Raw genomic sequence first — 26,324 nt, forward strand, 5'->3', positions numbered from 1 at the left:
TTTCTACTAGGTATTTTCAATATTTCTACTGGCCTAAAACATTATATCCTTAATCCGCTTTCGTGAGAGATTTCGCATTTTGTACTAAGTGAAAGTAATTGTTTGAAATATTTTATGACGTATAAGATGGCAAGTGTACATTCTCAGAAAAGTCACATGTGTCATGTTCGTAAGACAACTTAAATCCTAGTTTACTGGTTCCCTTTTCAATGTCAATGCAGTCTGCGGTATATTAGAGTGAGCTCGTGTTTGTACACAATGACTTCTCCACGGAAAGGGGGGCAACTCTAGTGAAAGATGGCGCGAAAATGGGCTTGAATTGCTGAGTTTCGAGAATTTGACTGAAACTAAAATGCGAGGATTTGTCATTCATAAACGGTTTCTGCATTTATACGCAGGATGCAAGAGGAAGGTAACTGTTGTTGTAAGAAAGCCTGACGAATTGCCACAAATGAATAACAATCAAACAAATCAAAACGTGGAAGCTTCCAATTTTGAATATGGCCACACCCACTATTTACAAAAATAACACACTGAGTGCAGAGCCGATTGAAGGCATTCACCTGTGCACCGTGATACTAAACTCAGTAACACACAATATACTTCATCCTGTATTGTTATTATCAGCACATCAAGTGGCTGAGGAGGTGTCTAACAGCGACATCCTCCCAGTCCCACACTGTAGCCCAGTCACTATAACACAATCGGACAGTGTCAAAGAGCGGATTACCAGCTAGAGCGAAAGACAGGGCGAGTTTCACCCGACTCGCCTAAAAAAATCTGACCCGACTCGCCAAAAAAATATATATAATATTTTGGTATGCGTTTGGCAAATATAACTTAGGTTAGGCCTAATGATCACAATTACTAGGGTAGTATATTCATACACAAGTATGGAAATAATATTAAAAAAACAACGTATCATCCAAAGAATTTGTCTTCTGTCATATTTACATCTGAACTTCATGTTGAGTCAGTGAGTCAGAGCCCAGTCGGTTACACTATTGGGACCGAGACTACAACACTAACATTTAGGTATATTATGTGTATAAAATGCATTACTGTGTATTTCTAATAGTTACATACTTATTCTAAAATACGAAAACTGACCGTAGTTTGCTCAAAAATAATTAAGGCGAGTCAAGTCAAAATCTTTTTAGGCGAGTTGGGTGTATACCGACAGGGCTCATCACCCGCGTACCTAAAAGGGGTTGGCACCCTTATATTCTCATATGTGCGGTCTTTGTGCTTAATTTTAATAGTGCCAGGACAATTTTGAGTTCATATTTTCTTGCTCAGTGGTAATTAAAATATCTAGATGTAGCTTGTAAAATAAAGAAAACAATGTGAAATGATTTTTGTTTGAGAAACAATAATCACTTGAAATAAAGTTGAACAAAAATAGAAACAGAAGATCCAGGTTCACATATTTAACACAAATACAGCTTCTTAATTCTTGATATATTTTTGTAAATTTAGACTGGGCTAACTACATTGACACTCAGACCTATATGATAATATACAGGTCCGTTGTTGATATAAGACCAAAAATGAATTACATCTGTAATTTGAATCGGGATCTCCAAGCCTGTCTCTCAAACTACGCTGTGAATGATTACAGGTTTTTTCCTAATTGATTTTGTAAGGTTAAAGATGTTATTGTGATAGAATCTATGTATCTGTTCAACAGGTAATCATCAAATCTGGTGATGACATCACAGACTTCTCTGTATGTAGCCGACACGCATCATCTGTGTGGCGGGTTCTGGTACTGACTCAAACTCACAAGGTCTATCTCATAGATGTACCTGACACTGACACACCCTCAGAGGACATAAGGTCAGTACCACGTGTGAATGCAGTGTTCCCGCTGGCTTTTAAAACTGCAAGTCCTGGTGGACTGGCAACTCGAAAAACTACCTGTCCTGCCAGTTTTTGTCAGTTCCAACATTCAACAAATAAAAACACATTTGAAAATTACCTGGTTTTTATCACGTGAGGCACTCTTTTCATCAGCTGATGAATGTCAACAAATGCAACTTCAATCCTTAAGTGAATATTGCTGATGTTTTGTTTACCACAAAAGATTTATAAGGTTTTTTATTTGCCGGTCCACAGGGACTAGCAGTCACATGAATTACTGGTCAAAACCTAATTTAACCTGTGAAAACTGGTAATTACTGGTAAACGGGAACACTGGAATGAGATGCTACATGTAGTGGCGGACCCAAGGGAGGGATGCCACACCCCTTTTGAAATGACATGACCCCTCCAACAAAACCAAAATACCTTTGTATTATTGAAATGATTGTAAAACTTGTATACATCATTGTTTCCTGTTTTCCACAAATTTGAGATGTTACCCTTTATTGAAAAATATTCATATGTAATAAAAAGCCCAGAAGACTGTATGTTTTCGAACACCTTTTAACAACATTTTTCATCAAAGCAGAGAGAGAGAGACACACACACACACTACCATTCACTTTACAATGAAAATGCAGTGCTAGAAATTGACACTAGTTCTGTAGTCCTTGTCAAACTGCCCAATAGTTAAGGTATCATGAGGACTAGTAGAAAATAAGGGTTTTGCTATATCTTATCATTATAAGGACGAGTGAACTAAAAATGTTAGTTTCTAGCACTGAAATGCCTGGTAGACAGAGGGGAAATAACTCTTCTCAGCTGTCATGTTGCAGATTGTGTGTCCCTTGATAACGTGAAGTGAAACGTCGCATCCAAAATTATTGCACTCATATAGTGACATGGTAGTGGGTGGCTGCTTGTACTTGTCCAGACTAATGCCAGGTTTATAGTGCTAGCCCACTGAGATACCATGCCATTGTTTAACATGACTGCCCTACTCAGACACAGTGTCCCATTGTAAATCAACATGGAAGGTTTCTCACACCCTCCACTGTGCAACGGGGTAGCTTGGTGGTTAATGTGTTTTCTCGTCACATTGAAGGCCCCGGTTCAATTCCTCACATGGGTACAATGTGTGAAGGCCATTTCTGGAGGAATATCACTAAAAGTGGGGTAAAACCATCCCTGCCCTCCATTTTCAGGAATTACAACAGGGTGCCATGAGTTTTTGTGATACTGCCAACGATGGAAGCCAAGGGTTGCTCTCAGTCACTCTCCATAAATAACTGACCGCCTCCATGGTCTAGTGGTAGACCGTCCGCCCGGAGAGAGGAAGGTCCAGGGTTCGATCCCCGGCCACGTCATACCAAAAGACGTTAAAAGATGGTACTTGTTGTTACTCTGTCTGGCACTCAGCATTAAGGGGCTAAAACAAAGACTGGTCGACTCTGAGTCAGTATACTGTGTCTGAGTAGGGTATTCATGTGAAACTGCAGCATATGGTATCTCAGTGGGCTAGCACTATTATAAATCAACATTATTACGGACTAGAACAAGTACCCACACACACACACGTGTATGCACATCGCTATATAAGTACATAATCTTGGACGCGACGTAAAACCCCATTTCACCTCACCTCACCCATAAATAACTTTTATATTTCAGTGATGAGGAAAAGCCCAAAGAAGGAAACCAAACCATATTTTCAGAACTTCTCGACAAGGAAGAAGATGAAGAAATTACCATTGTCCCCATCTGTGACAGTGTGATCCACCTCGACTCGGAACACCTAATTCTGCAAAGTGACTCTCCAATCAAATGTATTGAAGTTGTGCGGAGTCTCCTATTGACATTATCAACAGAGCCGGTAAGAAAAGTCAAGGTTTATGAGCTGGATAGCTTTCAAAACCATGACCAAAGCAACAACAATCCAACGCTTGAAATAAAGTGTCCAACATTACAATTTGATTCACAAGCAGACAAGCTGGGACTCCATGTGCTTGTATGCAGTGGTGAAGATCAGGATAAATGGATGTCTACAGATGTCATACAGTTGCATCAGATATTATTCACAGCCTTGTTCAAAACAGAAGCGGCTCTACTTCATTCACCAATAATCCTGTTCACATTAAATGGCTGTGTCTTTTGCCATCAGATGAAGACGCTTTTGTCAGGAGAGTTATGGGAAATTCTGTGTGATATTGAAGGATCAGTTGAAAGCATTACAAAATTGCAAGTTAAACCAAAAGATGATGGGAGTGATCTCCCCTTTACGGCTCTTCAGCCTCAGGGTTCAAAATGTTTCGAAGGACTTTTGGTCTGTTCCTCGACTGGGAAGACAGTTTTGGTACACATTAAACAACCTGATGGTGGTGTTTTGTATGATATTATTTCCCTTCCTGGCCCTGTTGTGTGTTGCGATGCATTTGAGTCTATGGTCTATCACAGTACTGGGAAACAGATCTACAAGCATGTTTTCACCAGGTGCAACAATCCACCAAAGGGAGGTAACTCAGTGGACCTTGAGTCTGAGTTACTTCATCAGACGTTTGTGAATGGACTTGTAGTTGATGGAGAGAGTCTGGATGCATCAGGTAAATGTACCTTTGAAAAATACATTAATACTTTAGAAAAATTTTTAATATATTTTGCACAACCTTTATAGAATTGAATTTACAGTCAAGTCTTGTTAATCCGACACTCGTTAATCTGACAATCGGCTTTATGCAACACTAATGATGGGAACCGATTAAATCAGTGCTATGTAGACCCGTTAATCCGACAGTCTTGCACTCCAACTCTGACACACCTAATTTGCAACGAATTACTGAAATCATCAGTCTCGTTAATCCGACACAATGATCAGCTTACTCTGTGGTCATCTCTCCGCGAGTACACAGCCAGTGTTTGATGCGAGACGAGTCGGCTGGTAGCTGCATATTTCAAAGCTTAACAATAGACAATTAATGCTTTAAATAAAGAAAACAGGTTTAATCACAAGCTAAGATTACCTCAATCCCGTTAAAATCAGATTCAAGTTCTCACTATCGCCGAGGACATCCCATTACAGGTCACGTCAGAAGAGCCTTTCGCGAGCTATGACCTATGAATGTTGGTACTACTTATTTTCGTTTATCCGACATACTTGTTAATCCGACATAATCATGTGCAACCAGCCATGTCGGATTAACGGGACTTGACTGTAATTGGTACCAGTCATTTTTTTTAGTGTTATGCTACTGGTCACAAAATATTGTGATGATTAATTAAAGAAGATAGCTGCATGTATACCTAAAAAGTGAAAATAAGACATTCTGCTCATCAGGAATATTACTTACAGTAATTGATAACATGTCAGTCCTAACTACATTGTGTGATGTTTACTTTCGAGTGTACTGGAAGTGACCTCTGAACTTGACTACGAGTGCACATGCAAGAGTGGAAGCTCAGGGGTTTGATGGGTAAAACAGGAGGCAGTAGCGTGGTTACAAATGGCGGGGATTTGACATGAACTGTCACTGGTGTGAACTGTATCAAGTTGTGTGAGAGAAGGACCAGCAGTGGAAAGGGCCATAAAGGTAACTAGCAGTAATGACAAAACTTGCAAAGTGCCCCCTTCCAAGCAATATCCTTTTGCTAGCAATAAATAGTATGATTGAGTTTTGAACACGTTACAATCCTTGTAGCATGAGTGAGTATGGTTTTTACGCCGCTTTTAGCAATATTCCAGCAATATACCAGCGGGGGACTCCAGAAATGGGCTTTACTCATTGTACCCATGAGGGGAATTGAACCCGGATCTTCGGTGTGGCGAGCGAACTACAATCCTGGTAAGAATTGGCAGTCATGTGACTGTGAGCTGATATATTGGCAGTGAACTTGGTAAATAGTGCCATATATACTACATCTGCACGTTTTTATCCCCCAAGTTTGAAAAACGGTCAAGTGGTGCCTTTTGATGATTTGAGATTTTTATTATTTTTTTATTTCCTTTAGTTTTATGCTTTTTCATGATGAAAACTATTTCTTCCATTTCCAGAGCAGAACTCCAAAACTGTTCAATATTTCCAGATGAAACTTGTTATACAGGTCAGCCCATTGGTGAATTGGTGTCTTTTGATGATTTGGGATTTTGAAAAAAGTACTGAACAGCATTATTTTTTCCTTCACTGAACTGAAGGTATCCAACGGCAATGAACCAAAAGTGGGTTATAAAGTGGGGGCATATGTCATCTCCTGATGACTCTTGTTTCTTTCAGTTCACGCAGGTAATGTATGTACACTGCACATGCTGATAAATACTGTAATTCTGGAAAGTTTTGCGCCATGAAATTACTGAGAGTGGCAAACAAGGGGCCTCAACTGCGTCTGTAAAGTTTGGTGACACCCTGTTAAGATTACCAAAGATCAAAGCTACTTTTGCAGGTGTTATATTTTTTAAATTATTCCCCCACATCAGTATGCAATATTCCTTCTCGCTTCGAATACATAACAGTGTAGAACATTGTGAACACTCTGTTTTGGTTTCCATTTTTCGCGTGTTTCTACCTCCCTTGTTTTTACGCGAACAGCTGTGTTGACGATGACCTTCGCCCTCTTTTCAAAAGTGTGTGGACTGCCATGTGAAGAAATTGGCTTTCCACAGCCTTTGCCCTGACTTCCAGGTCAAGGTCCACTGCTGCTTGGACAAGCGATGCTCTGCTTGCGCCCACTTATCCTCCGACCTTTTCAACGTTTACCTAGCTAAACTCCGCAAAAGGGCTAACCAATAACTACAGCGCCAGACTTCAAGCCCCTCTCATAAATCTGCGACTGTCACCACCACCGCCTCAACAACAGATTGGGCTTGTCATTGGGTGGATCGTCCTTGTCCCCTGTAACACGGTCACACTTGCACACACGCGTGCACTCACGTTTCGCTCCTTCAGCCATTCCAGGTGCGCACGCACCCACGCACACACACACACACACGCACGCATGCACGCACGCATGCACGCACGCACGCACACGCACACACACACCTATCTGTTTGCTCCGGAACTTGTCTGACGGGTACTATGATGGCGTCTGCCACAACTACGTGCGCCTCTTCAGCAGCGACATCTCCTCACATAATGTCATCTGCCACTGATGGTTATTGCCCTCCCTGGCATCTCATCGTGACAGTCCTCCAGGAGCCATCAGATGTATTCCATGCGCCTAGCGATACATGCCATCCTTTCTGGCTCCTACCCCGTCGTCTCCTCACATAGCGCGGTCGCCACCTCAAGCATTTCTCCATGCACCTCAACAAGCTTCCATTGTCGTCCCCCTCCATTACAGGGTTATCAGCCTTGGATGTTAGGTTCTCCTCCTGCACCACAGTTAGTCCAGATGCCCTCCACTTGGCCTCTTCGTTTTACTCACAGCAAGTGCACGCTCTTCCACCACCATTGCCTCAGGTGCTGCTTTTGCCATCTTAGGTGCCACCTTTGCCTCCTTAGTTGGTGCCTGTTCCCTCTTCTCGGGTGCAGCTATCGCAGACTCTGCCTTTGTTATCCTCACCTCGGGTCGGCTCGCCACTGGTGACCTCTCCTCAGATGTAGGGCAGGGACGATACACCAACTGTGCGATCTGATACGTATCATGATATGTTGCTCACGACCCGATACGTATCACGATACTTGCATGTGCACTTTTCTGTGGTGCGTTAGCCATGTTTTCCATAGACATGATGGCCAAATACCTGGCACACTAACGATTTACAGTGGCAGTGTCAAGTATGGCGCAATGGATGAAATTATTTACGCATTCACTACTCATTTTCACTAGTAATTAGTGTTTGGTGTACCATTTATTGAAGAATACATTTGAGATAAGAATCGATACTTTTTAATTATTTTTGTGTGATTGTGATCAATACTTGCATCGAGAAGTTAGAAATCGGGATTTACATTGGTGTATCGTCCGACTACTACTGAGGTGTCATTTCGGTACTACAGTAGCCCAACACGCCTGATCAGGCATCTCTGGTTGATTATGCCTGTGGCTCTCCTGCTCAGGGTTCAAAATCCCATTCATTCATGACAGGGTTTCCAAGTGTGTATGTTCTTCATTGAGAGCCTCCTCTTGTGTTTTGGCGCCTAGTGTTGCTACCTCTAAGGCTGAGGAGAAACCACTCTACTCCCCTAGAATTGGATCCTGTGGATCTTGGATGTCCCAAAGACGTATATAGAATACGTCCGTGGATGTCCTTAAACTCGCAAAGCTTGTCCCACTGCTTTCTGTGAAATCCTCCTTCGATCCCACCTTACCCGGTCCCCGTTCATCAGGGCTGTTATAAGGAAATTATAACTTGATAAGGAATACCAGTGGAATACACACACTTTATTCAGTACTTGTAGGCCATGGGCCTTTTTGTACAAACTACAATATAGGTGCAAACAGGACAAAATACAACATAATTCTTTGATTTTGATTAACAGAAGCAGTTTTCACATAATTGCATATTATCAAAGTTGGAGTATTTGTGTTCTTACAGAATTGGCATAAAACAAGTACATTGCTTTATTCATATAAACATATATATATATGTATTAAACTTCAGAATATTTGGAAAGATGTAAAATTTAGACTTTATGTAGCTTTGCCTGAGATATCTATAAACTGGACAAATTAACAAAAAGTGATATTCATTTTCAATCTGATATAAGTTATAAACTTTACATATTCTAAATTCACAAGGAATATTAAAATGTTGTCCACATTCAATTGTGGTCCTTAATTAATTTGCAGTAATACTACTCAAATAGTTCTCACATGAAATGGATGTTTTAAACTGTGCATAATAAGCCATTTTGTTAAATATTGATAAATTACTATGCCAGAAAATAGCTGACATAACATATTAAAAAGTATGGTTTTATTACCACATGTTTGAAAGTGCAAGATATAAAAAAATCTGAATCTAAAATTAACATTTTTAAGTTTTGTTACCCAATTTATGTGGCCTTGTTCATGGTACAACTGCAACATATTTTAAATTTTTGGGGGTAAAAGAGATTCCTGCATATTGACATGAGACAATATGTGACACATTTCTAAACAGCAAGCAGCTGTATAGAATATCGACCACACTCGCCTAACACCCCATTATTTGAAGTTGATAACTTTACATTTAAGAGACGCTTACGTGGTTCTATGTCACTGAGCCCAAACTGTCTGCCCTGGATAAAAGCATAGATGTAACTGTTTTCTCTGCATCAAATTATTTGAAGTAAAAGTGAGGCGAGTATGGTTTCAACATCTTCCCGAGGCAAGGGAGTTAACTGACTTTAAAAGTCCAGTTTCCACCCTTGCCAAACTATGATGGAATTCTTAGGCTCGATCGTAGCACCACCAATGGCTACTGCAAGTTGTGTCCCTTCTATGCCTCTCCTATGGACCAATCAGATTCAACCTCTCGTAGCACTTGCATTTGCTTCAAACAAAATGGTGGTGCCCAGTCAAGACGATCTGATCGATAATGAAGATCTATATTATGATAAAATGGGTCTTACATCGCGAAGAGCATCAAATCATGTGAGCACCTTGATTAAAAACATGAAAAGATTTGGAAAGTATCTGTTGACAATTGTGTTGCGTGATTGTGGTTAGACTATGCATAGACTCGTTAGTCCCGCCAAAATGTAACTCCTGAATACCAGCCCAGATCGACAAGGGTGGAAACTGGACTTTTATTGTCAGTTAACTCACTTGCCTCGCGAAGATGGGTTTCAAGGAATGTATACTGCTCAACAGGACCATGAACACCTTTCTTGCCTGAATTGCCATCTTATTAAATACTATTGCTAAAATACAAGACAAGATAACTGTATCCAGTAACTACATACATTAATTATGCCTTTCTATTATATTGTGACATGCTATTTGTATTTTTTATTCATGTATTAAGACTGCCAATGTATATATATATATATATGTACTCATCGGGAGAGGTATTGATATAAGCATTGTTGCTTGTTTACCAATCCACATTTCATTCTACAGTGAATGTGATGAAACAAAAATATGTGTAAACCATAAGCTGCATATACATGTATGTGTAAAATACATATTAGATAATCAGAACTACGCAGACAAATGAAATCCCAAGGACATGAAATACTCAACAAAAACTTCAATTAACGCTATTGAAATTAAGCTAATACACATATTACAACTGGTAGATAAAACCATTGCATATCAGCCGATGGCGAAATTCATTTACCAACAGTTACATATTTGTATGGGGCGGTCGGGTAGCCTAGTGGTTAAAGCGTTCGCTCGTCACGCTGAAGACCCGGGTTCGATTCCCAACATGGGTACAATGTGTGAAGCCCATTTCTGGTGTCCCCCCCGCCGTGATATTGCTGGAATATTGCTAAAAGCGGCGTAAAACCATACTCACTCACTCACATATTTGTAACACATATGTTTACTTCTTTTCATTTTGTTTTAAACAATTTACAGGGATTGTTACAAAACAGGTTTTCAAGTTAAAAGACCAAAGATAAAGAGATGTGGGTTAAAAAGAAATTGAATACCCACTAAAAATTGTGGATAACCAATAAAAATCAAACTCATGGGTAAAATACCCAAGTAAGTAAAAGCTTATCTAGTGCTCTGTAGTTAACACTGAATTCAGGATTCTCAGGACACAGAGTGAAAGTAGCTGTGGTGTAAGAGAACTAGCAGGAAATACATTGAAGGTTTTTAATATAGTACTCAAACTGATATATTCAAAATGAATGTGGTGTTTTACCAAGTTATGAAGTAACAAGATAGATTAAGATTTAGTGCAATACTACCATCTTTCATAATGTGCACTGATAAGAGACTCTACACTGTTGGCTCCAGGTCGGCACTGCGATGCCAGTGCCAGCATGGACATCAGTAGGTTGGCTTTCTCTACGTTAGTCACATGTGTAGTGACTGCGCAATTGATTTCTTCCTGGGGAGCATCTTTAAATAGCCTTGTAAGTAGGGTGACTGGAAACAGAAAAGTTTTACTGCCATCCTTGCCAGTTTGCAAAGAATGTATGGCGTAGAAGACCATCCCAAGAGAGAAAATATCACATGCTTTGGTATAGTGACCAGAGTCAACCTCAGGAGCCATAAAAAGGGGGGTGCCACAACCTGTATTCAAATAGTAGGTGGAGGACTTTGTTGCCGTGACACCAGATGTAGAAAAGGTGAATCGAGCAAATCCAAAATCAGCTATCTTGCAGATGGGGACATTACCAGGTCGTGCTGCCAGCAGAATGTTGTCGGGTTTGATGTCTCTGTGGACGATGTTGTTTCTGTGGAGGTGGTGAATACCCCGAGCCATGTCAAGCATGAAACTGTTCACAGTTCCCTTGTCTGGTCTGTTAACTATCATGTAGTCATTCAGAGTCCCTAGGTCACAGTACTCCATTTGAATATTGATTTCATCATCTTGAGTCTTCCACGCATTGATCAACTCCACAATATTAGGGTGGTTAGGGCACGTTTTTAGTACCTTTATTTCCTTTTGAAGAGCTTCTTCATCTAGGTTGAGCCCTCTCTTCAGTTTCTTCACAGCATATGGTTTACCATCAATCATCTCCAAGGACACAACACCAAATGTACCTTCTCCAAGTATTTGAGGCACTGGATTACATGCAGCCATCATTTTGAGTTGCTCCTCGATGAACACGGATGTTGCTCTGACGTGTTGTGAGGTGTGTGTTCACCAGGTTGTATCTAATTTGGTACAGGGAGTGCAATGTAGAACGAAACCTGGTTGCTATTGTCTAGCTTTGAACAGCACATGTTCACGGCCTAGTGGATGTCACTGAGAATATTGCAAACTCATAGTGAAAGTAGCTACTGGCAAGGAAAATGTTTTCTAGGAAAATGACAATGGGCGATCTTTTTTAATTTATCCTCCCTTCACTAACCCGCCAGGTGTGCTGACCCGGACCTTAATCTAAGAGTGCATGTGGTATGCGCGATACGAGCAGTACATGTTACTATCACACCTATAGACAGTTGACTAGTATAGTCTTCACCTCTATCGGCAATGGTCACACTGGTGCATGGACAGTATATCTTTTTGCGTAAACATTGATCTATCTATTGTCATGTCCGGAAATAGATGTCCCGTGACTCAATGATACATCAGGGATGACCACAACTGGTTACATTGTATAGTTAACCACTAGATAGACATTTAAAGCTAGGCGGTGAGATGAGCTGATCGTTCATTCCAGGTCGCTTGTTTGACGTTTTGCAATTGGTACTGAAAGTGTTGCCCTAGATGTTTAAATATCACACTTTTAAAAATCAAGTAGATTTTTTATACGTTCCTATATCTATGTTGTAGCCGAGCAGGCTACATCATATGCATGCATTTCAGTATGTACAGCAGTTAGGCGATGCGGTGCATGAAATGAGGGGCGGTTGGGTAGCCTAGTGGTTAAAGCGTTTGCTTGTCACGCCAAAGACCCGGGTTCGATTCCCCACATGGGTACATTGTGTGAAGCCCATTTCTGGCGTCCCCCGCCATGATATTGCTGGAATATTGTTAAAAGCGGCCTAAAACCATACTCACTCACTGTACATGAAATGTGAAGGTCTTATGCAACATAAAGTTGCCAGTAGCCTCAATGTTGTGAATACCGGTATTTACAGCAACACATGTAAGTATTTATCAGATATATAACTGAGAGAAGTGAGAAATGTTTTCAAGAAATTGTAAGATAGACACAATTTCTATGGATAACAACTTCTTTAATACTGTAAAAAGCGACGTTTCGGTATAGATCCTTATACCGTTGTCAAGCAAGACTGAATGAGGGACATAGTGCAGAATATATATATAGCAAGTGGAGGATTCACAGTAGAGGATTAACAGTAACAACAAGGGCATACATGAGTGGGATAACATAGGTAGGTGTGACAACAAAGGGATGATGTCCCGCCCAATCAACACCAGAATCAAAGAGCATAAAACCTCCACCATCAAATCCGACAGCAAATCAGCCATCTCGGACCATATCATCAACTGTCCCAATCACATCATCAACTGGGACAACGTCCAAATCCTCGCCAACAACCTCCATGATTTCACCAAAAGAAAACTAACAGAAGCAGTCCACATTCGCCGCCACAAGCCATCAATCAACAGAGATCAAGGCTATTTCATCCCATCCGCCTACTATGAACTCATCAAACAATAATCACCTGTTTATTGGCTTCATGCCCCATTGGCTTCTAACTATGTGTTTTGTGTTTTCTGTCCATCGTGTTGTGATAGCATCATCCCTTTGTTGTCACACCTACCTATGTTATCCCACTCATGTATGCCCTTGTTGTTACTGTTAATCCTCTACTGTTAATCCTCCACTTGCTATGTATATATTCTGCACTATGTCCCTCATTCAGTCCCCGACTAGAACAAGATATTAAGACAGGACAACTAAATAAACAATATACCACAGGCATCTTCTTAGACTTCTCTAAAGCTTTCGACATCGTATGGCACGATGGGCTAATACAAAAACTTAAAAAAATAGGACTCAAAGGTCAGATAATAAACTACATCCAGGACTTCCTAAACAATCGTAAAATAACCGTGGGTATAGACCAAACTCTATCGGACCAATGTCCCCTAGAAAATGGTACTCCACAGGGCAGTATCCTCAGCCCCACCCTCTTCAATATAATGATAAACGATCTATTCGAGGGCCTATCCCCTAAAGTAAACACATCAAAATTCGCGGATGATGGAGCCATCTGGATCCGCACTAAAAGCATGAACATGGTCCAAAATTTACTCCAAAAATCTCTTAATAAAATACAACAATGGGCTGACAAATGGGGCTTCTCCCTTAACTCAGAAAAAACAACAGGAATAGTATTCAAACATAAAAACATGAAACCCGCCTCCCCAATCCTCCAGCTAAACAATCAAACAATCAAATTTAAAAAACAAACCAAATTCTTAGGACTTATTTTCGATGAACATCTCACCTGGGATGCTCACATCCAAAACCTAACAACTAAATGCAGTAAAGACGTAAACACCCTAAGATGCCTAACTGGCTCTAACTGGGGAGCATCCAAAGATACCATCCTCTCTCTCTACATATCACTAATTAGATCAAAACTAGACTACGGCTGCGCCATATACAACACCCTTAACAACTCTCTATCTAAAAAACTTGACTCAATACAATATCAGGCTCTCAAACTAATTACACGCACCCAACATGGCACCTCTTGCACCTCACTTCAGGCCTTAACAGGAGAAATGCCACTAAGTCTACGCAGGGAACAGCTAAGCTTAAATTTCTGGGCCGCGTCCCAATCAACCCCTCTCATCCAAAACTTAATAAACCAAAACATCAGCCCCAAAAACCAAGCTCTAGCTCGTAAACACCCCTTACTTACCCCAATATCCCAAAGAATAACAAACTACCTAAATGAACACCAAATTAAAAATCTTAAACAAAACTGCAAACAATCAAATATCTTCACCCCTAAACTTAAAATACCCAAAATAGACACAACACTAGCTAGCCAAATAAATAAACAAACCGACCCAAACATAGCTCAAACTACCACACCAGCATACATACACGGAAATTGGCCAAATTGGTGTCACATTTACACGGACGGATCTTCAGACCCGATCTCCAAACACACAGGTTTCGGAGTCCATACCACACAACCTGTTATATCCACACAATCTTACCGACTCCCAAACAACCAATCTATATTCACGGCCGAACTTATGGGCATGGCCTCAGCCCTGCATAACCAACAATCAAAAAACAACAAAAAAATCCTAATTCTCACTGACTCGCTTAGTGGACTACAAGCCCTCCAAAACAAAAATACCAAAAAACGACCTAAATTAATAAACCAAATACTTAAAAGCTCCAACGACCTAACAAAAGCAGGCAAACAAATAACCTTCTTGTGGATCCCCGCCCACGTAGGAATTTACGGCAACGAAAGCGCCGATAAAGCAGCTAAATTATCTCTCAAAATACCAGAAATAAGCCTAAACCTACCCATCTCAAAATCAGAAATTAAAAGTGTAAACAAACAAAAAATAACCAAAAAATGGCATAATCAATATCAAAACTCAAATAGCCAAGTCAAAAAAGTGCTCAGAAAACCACTAGCCAAACCTAAAATCCTTCACCCCTCTAAAAAAATTGACAGATTAATTACAAAACTCCAAACAGGACACACGAACCTAAATAACCACCTAAAACAACTTAAAAGACACACCACAGGCAACTGCCCCCACTGCAAACAACCCGAAACCACAGAACACGCACTCATCCACTGCACCCACTACCAAACACACAGAACCACACTACAAACCAACCTCAATCTAAATAAGGTTCTTACTCTAGATGAAATACTAAACCCTCAAAATAAACTAGAAAACTTCAAGGCCCTAGGGGTATTCCTAATCAAAACAGGCCTAATTAAGCGCATCTAAAAACTAATCTACCAACCCAAAATCCAATAAACATACAAATAGCCACCTCACCCAGCTCCCTTAGTTCCCTCCTCCATCCACCTAGGCATTTATTCCAAATTTTAAAATTTCAAAAATCGATATAAGCAACCCCTAAAAGCCCCCTCTTGGGTTGCACACACCACTTTCACCCTTCTCGGAATACACTAAATGGTCTGGCCAGGCCCGTGTGCGAAATACGCTGCAGTCGGAAAGCGCACGTTAAATCTTCTATATCAGTCAGTCAGTCACTTGTGATGTGTGCGAAATATGCATCAGTCGGAAAGCGCACGTTAAATCTCCAAAGTAACTAACTAACTAACTTGTGATGTCCGTGTGTGAAACACGCTACAGTCGGCAAGCGCACGTTAAATCTTCTACCGGTATATCAATCAGACTTGTGATGTGTTTCATTCCAGGTCGCCTTACACACGGAGTATAGGATTTGGGGTTGATTTTTAAGGCGTGTACAGGGGGGTCGTCTTATACGTGGGGTCGCCTTATACACAGCGATATACGGTACCCAAGTAAATTGATCAACATATTAAGGTCATATATCAACTGTGATAAACGTGATAGCTTCAGTAGTTCACACTGAATTCAGAACTCAAAGTGAAAGTAGCTGGGGTGTTATAAAAGCCCAAGTAAGTTTGGTGACTATGAGTACCAGAGTAGGAAATACATGGACACTTTTTAAACATATTATTTTAACTGACACATTCAAAGGGATGTGGTGATTTACCAAGTTATGAAGTAACAAAACAAATTAAGTGTAGCTGCATAAGTAGTTTTACATGAACTGTCTAATTAACATTATGAAGTGGCAAAACTACTGGTTTAGTCTCAAGACCCTCATGCCACTGACAATCTAGTTCCAAACTTTGTTTACCAGTAAGTGGTTATGAAGTAACAAAACAAATTAAGCCAGGCTGCATGAGTCACGTGTAGCTTTGTATGAACTGATAGTAGACTCTACGTCGTCGGCTCCAGGTCGGACATGTGGATTCAGTGCCAGCATAGACTTCAGCAGGCCGGCGTTCTGTCTGGTGGACACATGCGTCGTGACTGCCCTCTTGATCTGTTCTTGACTTGCTTGATGAAACACTTCACTTGAATATGGGATGACTGGACACAGCAGAGTATGAGTGCTGAAGTTGAAGGTTTGTAGAGAATGCATGGCGTAGAAGACCATCCCAAGAGAGAAAATATCACATGCTTTGGTATAGTGACCAGAGTAAACCTCAGGAGCCATAAAGAGGGGGATGCCACCACCTGTATTCAAATAGTAGGTGGAGGACATTGTTGCCATGTCACCAGATGTAGGAAAGGTGAATCGAGCAAGTCCCAAATCCGCAATCTTGCAGATGGGATCTCTAAGAAATCGTGCTACTAGCAGAATGTTGTCGGGTTTGATATCTCTGTGGACGATTTCTTTGTCATGGAGACCCTGAATACCCCGAGCCATGTCAAGCATGAAATTACATATAGTTTCCTCCCCTAGTCTGTTTTCAATCATATAGTCATTCAGCGTTCCAAGGTCACAGTACTCCATTAGAATATTGACCTCATCATGAGACATCTGCACATCGAACAATTTCACAATATTGTCATGATCAGAGCACATTTGTAGTGTTCTTATTTCCCTCATAATATCTGTTTGATATAGGTTGGGCGTCTTCTTCAGTTTCTTCAGGGCATATAGTTGACCATCAATCGTCACCTGGTACACAACACCGAACTGACCTTCTCCAAGTTTTCCATGTTCTATGTAACTTTGTTCGGCCCCCATCTTGAGTTGTTCCCTGGTGAACACGGGTGTTGTGAATTCATATGACAGATAGTGATAGATAGTGGGTGTCACTGAGAATACTCTGAACTCATAGCGTAAGTAGCTTTCGAGGAAAATTAAAACTTGATAGCTATGTGTTGTAGGCGAAACATAATCTTATTAGGGCATACACTAAACTTTGAAAAGTTTAAATATGAACTTACTCATAAAGTGGCGAATGTTTAGCTTAAGCGTCATTAGATAGCTTTGTGTGGTTCAGCGAAATGTAATTTTATCAGGCAATGGACATTGAAATGTGGTATTAGATTACCTGATAAATCCAAAGGTATGTGGCACATATTTAGCTTATGACTAGAAGTCCTGGATTTTTTAAGTACTTGCCGATCAATTCCTTGCAAATGCAATACACTTTAATGTAGGATTCTTTTCACAATATTAAACATTGATGTCTGTATTTGCGTATATGTGTATCCCATAGATTTGATAAGTATCTTAAATGAATCTATGTTAAGAGTTATGTTAAATCCAAAATTTTAGAAGGCCCCCTTAACTGACACCAAGATGGAGGCTAGGAACAACACTGCCTTACATCAAGTATCAATGAGATATATTCCCCTGTAATTAGCTGGCTCATCCTTATTACCTCCCTTGAATATGGGACAGATTATGCTCTTTCCCCTCTCCTCTGGAAAAACTGCATTGTGAGGGATTCTGTTGCATCTATTTTTGTGAAATAGGTGCAACATAATGTCCTGTTGATTTCATAAACTCACTTACAATACCGTTTATTATGTCTTATTTATTATTTTTAAATTGTGCAAACTCATAAGGACTTCTTCATCAGTGAAAGTTGTGTAAAGATCATCACACATGTCTGTGTGAGACAAAGCTGAATCCTCATTATGTATATCTGTTATCAGAGAGTTATAATCACTGTCAGTGTGTTTCTCAATACTGAGAAGAATTTGAAAATGCCCAAGCCACTGGTAACAACATTTTATATTCCCGAGGCACATCTACATTTTTTTCAAGTGTTCCAAAATAACTTGGAGTTGTTCCTAGCAAATAACCATCCTATTCCTTTGTTTCTCATAATAATCTTCACTTTTGGTACCAAAAAAATGTCTTCAGCAAACTACTTTGAACTCGTCCATATCCTTGTCTTTCGGTGAGCTATTAAAACTGCTTATTTCCTCTGTTTAATAGTCTCTAACTCTTCATCCATTCTTGGAGGTTGCTTCTGTCAGAGACCATATACCGGTATATATTGGTATATGATCTCTGCTTCTGTGTTGTTTTACGAGACTGCTAGCCTTATTGTCGTTGGTTTGTTGTTTAACACAACATTATTCAATATTCAATATTCAAGCAATATGACGGAGGTCTGTAAATAATCGAGTCTGGACCAGACAATCCAGTGATTAATATCATGAGCATCGATCCACGCTATTGGAATCGATGACATGCATCAACCAAGTCAGCGAGCCTGACCACCCGATCCCGTTGGTCGCCTCTTACGACAAGCATTGTCGCCTTTTACGGCAAGCACGGGTTGCTGAAGACCTATTCTATCCCAGCCTTCGGAAATTTAAACCAAATATGGCGTGGATCACTCCAATACTCTGTCAATTATAAGTTATAAATCGTTTTGTAGTCTAACCGAAGATAAAATCTCCAGGAAAATCTTTGACTGGAGTAATAACTGGGCTACCAGAAGAAAACGAAATTAACAGTTTAGGATATGTAATAAGCTCAGAGATCTTGGTTTAGAGCATTTCATCCCCTGAAAACAATTTTAACAGCTGAAGTACAACGTGTGATATTTGATAGATTGAAAACTGACTGGAATCATGCTATTTTACAACCACAGAGTGTTTCGGGTAAGGGAGGTAATAAGTTAAGATTATATTATACTATTAAACATGAATACTCTACAGAGGCATATGCTACTCGCCCTGTGCCCTGATCACACAGGAGTGCACTTTCTAAATTTAGAAGTGGAACAGCCCCAATACACATCGAGCTAGGTCGCTACAGAAGAGAGAGTCTGTTTTAACTGTGATAATGCTGTTGAAGATGAATGTCATGTACTCTTAAATTGTCCTATCTGTACTGATGAGTGTTTTATACTTTTAGAAGAATGTCGTCATGTAAACCAAGGTTTTAATGGACTTTGTGTTATGCAAAAAACAGCCTTCATATTATTGTGCAATGTTTTATGTTCTTTTTACAGTCTCTCGTATCTCTCATGACTCCAGTCTCTCGTAAATCCATATAGAGTGGCCCTACCTGTTGTATGTTGTCTAGGTTTATCGCTGTATTTTATTGGGGGGATATTATAATAAATTGTCTGTCTGTCAGTCTGTATATAGGTTTTGCATGTCAGTGTGATTTAACAAAACGTTAGAGTTGTACAATTTGCCTTCAGAAAACATTCTACTTTGGCCCAAAACTCTTTAACATGCTTGAAATCCCAATATACATGAAGAAGGGATTCAGTATTAATTTCACAGAATGAGCATTCGTAACAGTTCTTTCTTTGTATAGATGATGCGATGAATAAATTTATATCGGAAATCAAGTAATTTTACATTTTTTGTACATTTTCTGTATCATAAACACATCCTTCCATGATATATCTAAGTCACATACTTTTTTGTACACACTTACTCTATTCCTTCCCATCTTCTCGAGGCAAGAGAGTTAACTGACTTTAAAAGGCAAGTTCCCAACCTTGCCGAACTAGGCTGGATTTCCTGGGCTCGATTGTAGCGCTACTAGTGGCTGTTACAAGTTATTGACGCTATTGACACCTTTAAAAGAACCTGGGTGACAGAGAATGGATACATATTTGTTGTCATTTGACTACAATGTATTTGGGTCAGTATAATGTTTTCGCGTTCAAAATGGCTAGGTGTAAAATATATCTTCCCGAGGCAAGAGAGTTAACTGACTTTAAAAGTACAGTTTCTACCCTTGCCGAACTAGGCTGGAATTACTGGGCTTGATCCCTTCTATGACTCTCCTATGGACCAATCAGATTCAACCTCTCATATCACTTGCACTTGCTTTAAACAAAATGGCGGCGCAGTCAAGACGATCTGATAGATAATCAAGATTTATATTGTGATAAAACCGGTCTTGCATCTCAAAGTGCATCAAAACACGTAAGCACCTTGATTAAGAACGTGAAATGAGTCGTTGGAGTGATCTCCCTTGCCTTCTTCCGGGTCCAAACAGTGGGTTCGCGATGAGGCACATCTGTGCAAGTGGGTTCTCTTCGTTGTGTAGCCATTGTCATAGTAGATTGATTGTTACTATCTGACACACAGATTACAGTATGGTTCCTTCGATTGTGTTGATATATTTTTCCACCAAAGATAAATCTGTTGTGCTGAATCTTTTGGTTTCGCTCTGCCTCTCTTGCCTGTGTAAACAGTTGGGATAATGCTTGGCGATCTTCCCTGACCTGTTATTTGAGATCCTCCATGACTCGCACTTGTCCTTCCTCTGATCATAGGACTTCTTTAGCTTTTGCTGTTATGAAGTTCACAATCACAATCCTTCGTTATCTAGAGGCGACTAACGGGATCGATTGTCAGGCTCGCTGACTTGGTTGAAGCATGATATCAATCACTAGATTGTCTGGTTCAGACTCAATAATTTACAGACCGCTGTCATACAGCTAGAATATTGCTGAGTTGGCGTAAAACAACAAATCAGCCAACCAACCAACTAAATTGTGCGCCATGTGTTAACATGCTCCTGCAAATTGTGAATCACGAGGAGATGTCTTCATGAATATGTATTGAAAGATGCATTATTCAATTTGAGAATAACTTTATTTTTCAGGAAATTTATATGAAGCAGTTACTTTTTTCGATAGTATTGTTACTTTTGCAAAATTGTGATAAGATAAGAAATTTTATTTCAGGCATCAAGTTGGTGTGTCAGAGTGCCCTTGGTGATATTCTGGTGCTTCAAGGTCAGTCAGACTCTGAGAGTAAATCTCTGGCCCACTCGACTCATTCCTTCGAAGAACTCCTGATGGGGCTGGACACAACCAACAAGAGACACGCAGAGATATTCCAACAGCAGAAACAGCTGAACGACTTGATACACCAACTCAGCATTGCCGGACACCTGATAACTAACTATTCTCTCCAAGCAGAAACTTCAACCAAAGGTGATGACGACCATCCAGTTTCCTGCTCTTGCAGTGTTACAGCAACTAGACATGGTTACAAGGTGGACTATGCCCTCATCTGTAGGCTGACCAATCACAGCCCCATTTCACTGTCATGTGACTGGAGTTTGATGGTCGTCATGGTTACAAAGGACCAATCACATACAGAGAGTAGGTCACATGGCATGGCTTTGTCACATGGGTTAAAGTCAGGGTCATGTTTGGAAATGAGAGTTCCAATGGATTTAAAATGTGTGTCATCTTTATACTGCGATGTTAAAGTGTATCTTGTGTTATATTCCGAGTTGCTAGGAGACCAGATGTCATTCAAGCTGAATGCCCCAGTTCCAAAGACATCAAGTTTAGGTCTCCCTGCCCTTTTGAAAACTCAGAGACTTGATGTTTTGTATTACCTACGAGAACCAATCACAGAAGTTGTTAACTCCACACAGTCCTTGGGCAAGAAACCTCTTTCTTCATTGGTCAGGCAGCAGCCAATGAGAAAACAAAGGCATGAAGAAGAAGTTTCAAGTGCAAGACTGATGCTAACGACAGAAATTAGCATTGGAAGGGTCAAGTTGCCCCCTGACTTTGAGGCAAGTTGCAAGGAAGGTATGTGACAGTTCCATTCTTTGCTTCAAGACCTGTGATGTTCCAGGGTAGAATAGCTCTTCAGCAACACATGCTTGCCATAAAAGGCAACTATGCTTGTCGTAAGAGGCGACTAACGGAATGTGGTGATCAGGTTCGCTGACTTGGTTGTTGCATGTCATCGTATCCAAATTGCGTAGATCGATGTTCATGATGTCAATCGCTGGATTGTCTGGTCCAGATTCGATTATTTACAGACCGCCGTCATATAGCTGAAATATTGATGAGTGCGGCGTTAATTAAACAACAAACAAACAAACCACAATCAACCATTTTAGCCGGAAATTTAAAATTAGATTGTATTCTTTGTAACCCTGCTTGGCGTTGAGCATGAAAGTGATAAAACTAAGGCTGGTCGGTTTGGAATCAGTATACTCTGTGTGGGGTATTCATGTGGAACTGCCACATGGTATCTCAGTGTGCAAGCTGGGGGCACCGGTGGCCCTGTCGTCTAAGGCGCCGCGATTCGCTGTGCAGAGTTGCGTCCCTTGGGCACACCAGAAACCTATGATTGTGGGTTCGAATCCCGGTTCACCCCGATTATGTTTCTAGGTTTATCAGCACCATACCCATGCTCGTGGGTTTCACCGAAGTGGTAAACGTCTGAGACCTGCATCACTTCGGGTTTTCCTCCCACATTAAGCTGACACGCCGAGATATGACTGGAATAATGTTAAAAGCGGCATTAAACCCAACTCACTCACTCACTCACTCACTCACTCACTCACTCATTGCTAGAATCAATCACTGGCTCTTCTGGTCTAGAGATTATATAATAATTTACACAACTGAACTTCAGCTACTTCAGATCGTTCAAAATTCAGATCGTTTGGTATAAAGAGTTAAAAACATCAAATTTTCGAGAATTTTTTTTTTACCTCTCACAATTTGTCATAATTCATTGTGTTTTGGAGTTTTTCAACAGCCTTTACTACAAGTAGTTTTATATAATTTATTCATATTCATAACGAGAGTAAATGAGTCGGGGTGATGTGTAACCAAGTTTAAGCAGAGGTCTGACCTAATAGGATTCTCTCTGTTACAGGCGACAATACATGTGTCAGACTGTTGAAGTATTTGCTGATGGACTCGCAAATAAATATTGAAGCTCTCAAAAAATCGCAGCTGCAGTTAGTTGATCCATGTGGGCATGTGATCAGTGTATCCATGGCAATTGATCCTCAGAAGAGTGAGAGACTGTCTGTACAGCTCAGCTGTAACCGGGTGGAGGTCTTGGCCCGATGTCGAGCCGCCATTGTTCACAGGATTCAGGTAAGACAGGACGACATACCAGTAACTAGTCATGAACATCCGGGGTAGAATAGGTCTTCAGCAACCCATGCTTGCCGTAAAAGGCGACTATATGCTTGTCGTAAGAGGCGACTAACGGAATCAGGTGGTCAGGCTCACTGACTTGGTTGATGCATGTCATCGTATCCCAGTTGCGTGGATTGGGATGGTTGATATACCATTTGTGATTCAAGGATGGCCCAGTCGTCCAAGGCGCTGTGAACCGCTGTGCAGAGTTGCGTCCCTTGGGCACGCCAGAAACCTATGATTCAGGATTTGAATGTGAGTTCGCTCCGGTTTGTCAGCACCATACCCGTGCTAGTGGGTTTCACTAAAGTAGTAAACGTCTGAGACCTGCATCTGAGACCTGCATCTGAGACCTGCATCACTTCCGGCTTTCCTCAAACATTAAGCTGACACAGCTTGATATAACTGGAATAATGTTAAAAGCAGCGTTTAAACTCAACTCACTCACTCACATGTGATTCAAGACTAATATTGTATGAACTATCTTCATTTGTATATTGTGTAACTATCTTTTGTCAGCTTGTTATTGTAAAATATCATTGAACACAAACTTGAGAATATTGGAGTATGTTTCTATTTGTCAACATTTGCATTGGTCTTGTGATACATTATTCCAGACAGTCCGCTGTCCGGATGACACGGATCTGCGTGTGCAGGATCTCCGACAGTACCTCACCAAGCTGGAGGTAGGAGTTATAAGCAGCCATGCTACAACACCTAGGCAATAATATACTCATAATAGATTTTGTCCTGCCCACATATCTATCCAACACCCCATTAAATTGGACGAATGAAGATCCGGGGTAGAATAAGTCTTCAGCAACCTATGCTTGCCATAACAGGCAACAATGCTTGTCGTAACAGGCGACTTGCGGGATCGGGTGGTCAAACTCACTGACTTGGTTTATGCATGTCATTGTATCCCAATTACATAGATTGATGCTCATGATATCAATCACTGGATTGCCTGGTCAAGATTTGATTATTTTCAGACCACCATCATATAGCTGGAATATCGCTGAGTGCTGTGTTAAACAAACAAAACAAAATCATTTTATTGTCCTCCAATTCCTGCAGTTCTTTTACTTGGGGGGCACGGGTGGCCCAGTCATCTAAGGCGCCCCGATTCGCTGTGCAGAGTTGCGTCCCTTGGGCACGCCAGAAACCTATGATTGTGTCCTGGTTCGCCCCGATTATGTTTCTAGGTTTGTCAGCACCATACCAGTGCTCGTGGGTTTCACCGTGGTGGTAAACGTCTGAGACCTGCATCACTTCTGGCTTTCCTCCCACATTAAACTGACATGTCATGATATAACTGGAATAAAGCGGGGTTAAACCCAACTCACTCACTCACTCCTTTACCTGATGAAAAACACTTTTAACTTAGTCTTTCCAAGCATTGATGGTTCTCCTTCATGTAAATAACATTTGTGAACAGTCAGTATAAACAAACTGTAGTCTATAAAGTCATTTTCAAAATAATCTTTCTTATATATATAACATAATGGCAACTTTGAAATGAGCTTTTCTAGATGATATCTTATCTTCACATCACGACTAGTACACTGTACGAGTAACACAAGCCTGGTTATACTATCATCTGTTATACCATTTAGACTTCTGTTGTAGATGTCATTGTCTTATTATATTTGTTTCAGAGCATGAAAGAAGAGATCAGTGGCTTGGAAGAACACGTGGGTCGTGACCTTGAGTCTCCCAACACCATCAGGAACTCCTTGTCTTCTGTATATGAAAAACTGAGGAAGATACAATTATAAACAGACTGGGGTCAAGCGTCATTCATATCCATCAGGATCTTTTTGTCTTCTGTATATGAAAAACTGAGGAAGATTCAATTATAAACAGACTGGGGTCAAGCGTCATTCACATCCATCAGGATCTTTTTGTCTTCTGTGGATGAAAAAAAGATGGACCAATAGATTCTTATTCTTGTTTCTTATTTTTTATAAGGCATTTAAGTGTTGAATATTTCGAACATCTTTTCTTAAATCCTTGATTGCTCAAATTAGGATTGTTGATTCATTCAACACAACACATAAGTTTGGGTTTTGACCAAGTGATAAGACCCGTGAAGATCCGGGGTAGAATAGGTCTTCAGCAACCCATGCTTGTCATAAAAGGCGACTATGCTTGTCATAAGAGGCAACTAACAGGATCAGGTGGTCAGGCTCGCTGCCTTGGTTGATGCATGTCATTGATCCCAATTGCGTGGATCGATGTTCATAATGTCAGTCACTGGATTGTCTGGTCCAGACTCCATTATTTACAGACTGTCGTCATAGATCCAAAACTGCAGAGTGCGGAGTTAAACAACAAACAAACAAACAAACCAAGTGGTAAATGTCAAATTAGTGATAGGCAGGAAGCTTGATCCATCATGATATCACAGTAATACTTTTCAAAGCCACATACGCTTAACTCCCTCACTACCTACTCATTTGATTGTCTGGTGGAAACTCATCTATTTGTGGCTTTAAACAAGAGTGAGTATGGTTTGAAGCCGCTTTTAGCAATATTCCAGCAACATCACGGCGGGGGACAACAGAAATGGGCTTCACACATTGTACCCATGTTGAGAATCAAACCCAGGTCTTCAGTGTGACGAGCGAACGCTTTAACAACTAGGCTACCCGAGTCCCCTGTTAAACACAAAGCAAAATTACCTACCTGTGATAACTGATAGATTTATCTGACTAGTACTTGGGGTATAATCTTGTTTCTTTCCATTTGTTTGTTTGTTGTTTATCGCCGCACTCAGCAGTATTCCAGCTATATGACAGCGGTCTGTAAAATAATCAAGTCTGGCCCAGACAATCCAGTGATTGACTTCATTGAGCATCAACCACTCAATTGGGATCGATGACATGTGTTTCTTTCCATGTTGGGTGGAGCAAGATAATTCAGAAAACATGTATTTGATACTAAAGGCCATATGTTCAATATGTCAATAAAATTGTTGTATCATAACTCAC

At 40.5% G+C, this 26,324-nt stretch overlaps 3 protein-coding genes across 3 annotated transcripts; 1 reads left to right on the top strand and 2 right to left on the bottom strand.

Moving 5' to 3' along the window:
- Nucleotides 1-178: 178 nt before the first annotated feature.
- Nucleotides 179-26,324, top strand: LOC124138258. The gene is made up of 7 exons (XM_046504818.2): nt 179-412; nt 1,691-1,839; nt 3,535-4,463; nt 21,112-21,975; nt 23,060-23,286; nt 23,949-24,017; nt 24,990-26,324. The coding sequence occupies exons 1-7, from the start codon at nt 353-355 to the stop codon at nt 25,107-25,109; spliced, it is 2,418 nt and encodes an 805-aa protein (XP_046360774.2). The 5' UTR covers nt 179-352; the 3' UTR covers nt 25,110-26,324.
- LOC124138257 (serine/threonine-protein kinase pdik1l-B-like) lies at nt 9,342-11,881 on the bottom strand. The gene is made up of 2 exons (XM_048384673.1): nt 10,585-11,881; nt 9,342-10,387 (listed from the first exon to the last, which is right to left on the bottom strand). The coding sequence occupies exon 1, from the start codon at nt 11,540-11,542 to the stop codon at nt 10,694-10,696; it is 849 nt and encodes a 282-aa protein (XP_048240630.1). The 5' UTR covers nt 11,543-11,881; the 3' UTR covers nt 9,342-10,387; nt 10,585-10,693.
- Nucleotides 15,873-17,256, bottom strand: LOC124138263 (membrane-associated tyrosine- and threonine-specific cdc2-inhibitory kinase-like). The gene has a single exon (XM_048384672.1). It carries the CDS (start codon nt 17,175-17,177, stop codon nt 16,308-16,310), a length of 870 nt encoding a protein of 289 aa, XP_048240629.1. The 5' UTR covers nt 17,178-17,256; the 3' UTR covers nt 15,873-16,307.

The sequence above is a fragment of the Haliotis rufescens genome, unplaced genomic scaffold (genome assembly GCF_023055435.1).
Source record: "Haliotis rufescens isolate VD_foot unplaced genomic scaffold, xgHalRufe1.0.p SCAF_5, whole genome shotgun sequence".
In the NCBI taxonomy this organism is placed as follows: Eukaryota; Metazoa; Mollusca; class Gastropoda; order Lepetellida; family Haliotidae; genus Haliotis; species Haliotis rufescens.

Excerpts from the sequence above, each read along its gene's own strand:
- LOC124138258 (XM_046504818.2), top strand. The coding sequence starts at position 353 with ATGCGAGGATTTGTCATTCATAAACGGTTTCTGCATTTATACGCAGGA. Across the intron at positions 23,287-23,948 it reads CCATTGTTCACAGGATTCAG|ACAGTCCGCTGTCCGGATGA; the intron begins GTAAGACAGGAC and ends ACATTATTCCAG. Across the intron at positions 24,018-24,989 it reads AGTACCTCACCAAGCTGGAG|AGCATGAAAGAAGAGATCAG; the intron begins GTAGGAGTTATA and ends TATTTGTTTCAG.
- LOC124138263 (XM_048384672.1), bottom strand. The coding sequence starts at position 17,177 with ATGGGGGCCGAACAAAGTTACATAGAACATGGAAAACTTGGAGAAGGT.
- LOC124138257 (XM_048384673.1), bottom strand. The coding sequence starts at position 11,542 with ATGATGGCTGCATGTAATCCAGTGCCTCAAATACTTGGAGAAGGTACA.